Genomic DNA, 2,668 nt, shown 5'->3' with positions numbered 1-2,668 from the left:
GTGGTTATCGAGGGTAGCAAGGAGAGGTAGGCAGGTTCTTAAAATTTGTTGACAACCATAACTAATTTATTTATAAATAAATGATTTTATCCATGCATCAATGATTAGTTAATTGAACTAAAGTGGTGATTAGATTTTTGACCAGAGATTTATCTTTTATTGAATTATTTTTATTTAATTTTACATTATTATTTTTTGACTCCACTCACCATTGTACTCAAAAATATATCTTTTTGGAGTACGAATTTTATTTTTGGTGGTTTCGACACCCATCAAGTAGACAATTACGTAAATGAGAACACGCCAGTTTATATTGGTCCTCAAGAGGGTTTGGAAGGCGGCTGACAAGTAGTAGCGTTGCCGGGGCAACCAAAAGGGTTAAAGTTTGATCAATATTCAGGGTATGTTACTGTTGATCCGAAGACTGGTAAAGCTCTCTTCTACTATTTTGCGGAGTCCGAAAATCCTTCTAACAAGCCTCGTGTTTTATGGCTAAATGGAGGTACATTTACTGTTATTATTATCATTTTTGGTTGATCCTAGAAAGCATTCTCTATGGGCGTTTCAAGGAAACATGTTCTTAGTTTGGTGATGGCAGGACCAGAGAGCTCTACTCTGGGAGCTGGATCAATGAACTAGCTAGGACCATTCCGAGTTAGAAACTGGCGTGTTCCTTTGCTCCTCCGAGGAACCCCACAAAAAATCTACCACAAATAGATTCTATCATATTAAAAGCAGATTAGGAGGACAACCCAAATATCTAACAAGACCATAGTACGTAGTTGACATACAAATTCAGGGATCGGAACTTGCTTGGAAGTAACATAGAAACAAAATATACAGATAAAACTCAAAAACAGACGATTGTTTTTATTCATTTAATGGTACATTTTTGTTCGTAAAAGTGCATCTTTTGCATGTTATTACAAGGATACAAATTAAAAAAATAGACGGAATGGTGCATTTTGTTGGTATAAGTGCACCTTATTTAACATACTAGTACAACAGTGGAAAGATGCTAGTACAATACAGCGGTACATCATCCATGCATAAGCTGATCAATAGTAGTGCTTGATTAATTCCTGTGCCAGAGGAGTTTCGTTTCACCTTTGGCCTCAACAACGAGTGCTTTATGGATAAATGTGGCGCCCTCATAATCCTGATTTTGAATGATAAGTGCGTAGTACTTGCCTCCTTCACAATTCCAAGTGAATCCGCCAATCACGGCGATGAAAAGCAGCTTGCCGTGGTGAAATTTTTCCACTACAAATTGTCCGATCCCGACCACGTGAGGGTCAGCCGGCGCCACTGGTTGTATTGAGTTGATGTCGATCTGTAAATCCCAAACATTTTAACCAGTGAGAAAATCGCAAAACAATTGAGTTCCCAAAATCAATTAGAATCCTTTCAAATAAACAAACAATTAGAAGACTAAATCCGATCAGTTAATAAGACAATTCAAGAACGTTGCTATTACTTTAATTTGCAACTCCTCATACTTTTCGAAATACAAGTTGTTTATGAGTTGATTCTCAAAACCACACACAAACTTGAAAAAGAAGGAAATCTAGCTCTGGCTAGGCAATAGAATCACTATTCACCTGATCAGTGACAGTAGCAGATTTGGCTTCAGCCATTTTTTCCCTTGGAGAACTAGCTAGCTAATTAATATGAACGAAAATGGATACTTGTAACTGGTTGTGACTGTCGAAAACTTGTTTGCTGAGTTTAGCATATCAAAATAACGAACCAGAGTCCTCGTATTTATAGGCCTAAAAATGTGGTGACGTACCCCATAAGTAAATTCATTACTTGTCGGACCTAATCACCAAAGTCACGGCCGACCAGCATGGGACGCGTCTTTGATAAGGTCAGTGTGAAAAGACACACCGCCCTTTGAAGAATTTTTTAATGGCACGCAATCTATATTTGGCTAGAAATGCCAGTTACTAAGTAAAGGCTTAATTAGGAAAAATTTTGCTAATGACCACACCTAAATTGCTATATAAATACGCATACACACTTATATTACACATCTCGAATTGCTATACTTTTACAAATAAACTATATTTTTTTCAAAAAACTAATACGAATTTCTTTTAACGAGTGTCCATTGAATACTCATTAGTCAAATTGAATTACAAATTAGAATGGTTAGGAAATAAAATGTAATTATCAAATGAAGGTAAGATGGTGAGAGATTACTTTATATGGCAATGCATTAGTGATTTTTAATCATGTGGTCAAATGATTATTATTTCCAGAACAGTTTGTCATAACAGAGGAACGAAAATGAGGTTACTAGAAACATAGATGAGAAAAGCATACACGGAAGGGTGATGACCAATACTGTTGATCTTATCCAAGAATTCGAGGATATCTTGACTTTTAAAATCTTGATTCCCAGAAAGAACAGTAGTTAAGAGGTTGCTTCGCCCAATGAAATTGATTTAGTATTGTGTTATTTTGATTTCGACGTGGTTAGCTCCTCACGTTCCTCACGTTCTCTAATAAAAAAAAACAAGTATCTGTTGTCAAGTTTGTGATTTAGTATCGTTGTCAGTTTGTGACTGGAAGGCAGGCAGTTAGTCAACGTCAATTGCATGACAATAGTCCTCCTAACTTTTAAGATAAAATTGACCTGGTATTGTAAATTATAAATTTCTAT

At 36.0% G+C, this 2,668-nt stretch overlaps 1 protein-coding gene across 1 annotated transcript; it reads right to left on the bottom strand.

Moving 5' to 3' along the window:
* Window positions 1-838: 838 nt before the first annotated feature.
* LOC113766974 lies at window positions 839-1,726 on the bottom strand. The gene is made up of 2 exons (XM_027311138.1): window positions 1,602-1,726; window positions 839-1,333 (listed from the first exon to the last, which is right to left on the bottom strand). Exons 1-2 carry the CDS (start codon window positions 1,635-1,637, stop codon window positions 1,076-1,078), a joined length of 294 nt encoding a protein of 97 aa, XP_027166939.1. The 5' UTR covers window positions 1,638-1,726; the 3' UTR covers window positions 839-1,075.
* Between the last annotated feature and the right edge of the window lie 942 nt (window positions 1,727-2,668).

Source organism: Coffea eugenioides, chromosome 3, assembly GCF_003713205.1.
Source record: "Coffea eugenioides isolate CCC68of chromosome 3, Ceug_1.0, whole genome shotgun sequence".
Lineage (NCBI taxonomy): Eukaryota > Viridiplantae > Streptophyta > Magnoliopsida > Gentianales > Rubiaceae > Coffea > Coffea eugenioides.
The sequence above is the reverse complement of the archived record's forward strand: the minus strand, read 5'-3'. Positions and strand labels throughout refer to the sequence as shown.

Bases quoted from the DNA above. Each gene is read 5' to 3' on its own strand.
- LOC113766974 (XM_027311138.1), bottom strand. From the start codon at position 1,637: ATGGCTGAAGCCAAATCTGCTACTGTCACTGATCAG. The intron at 1,334-1,601 runs GTGAATAGTGAT...TGGGATTTACAG, and splicing joins CTGCTACTGTCACTGATCAG to ATCGACATCAACTCAATACA.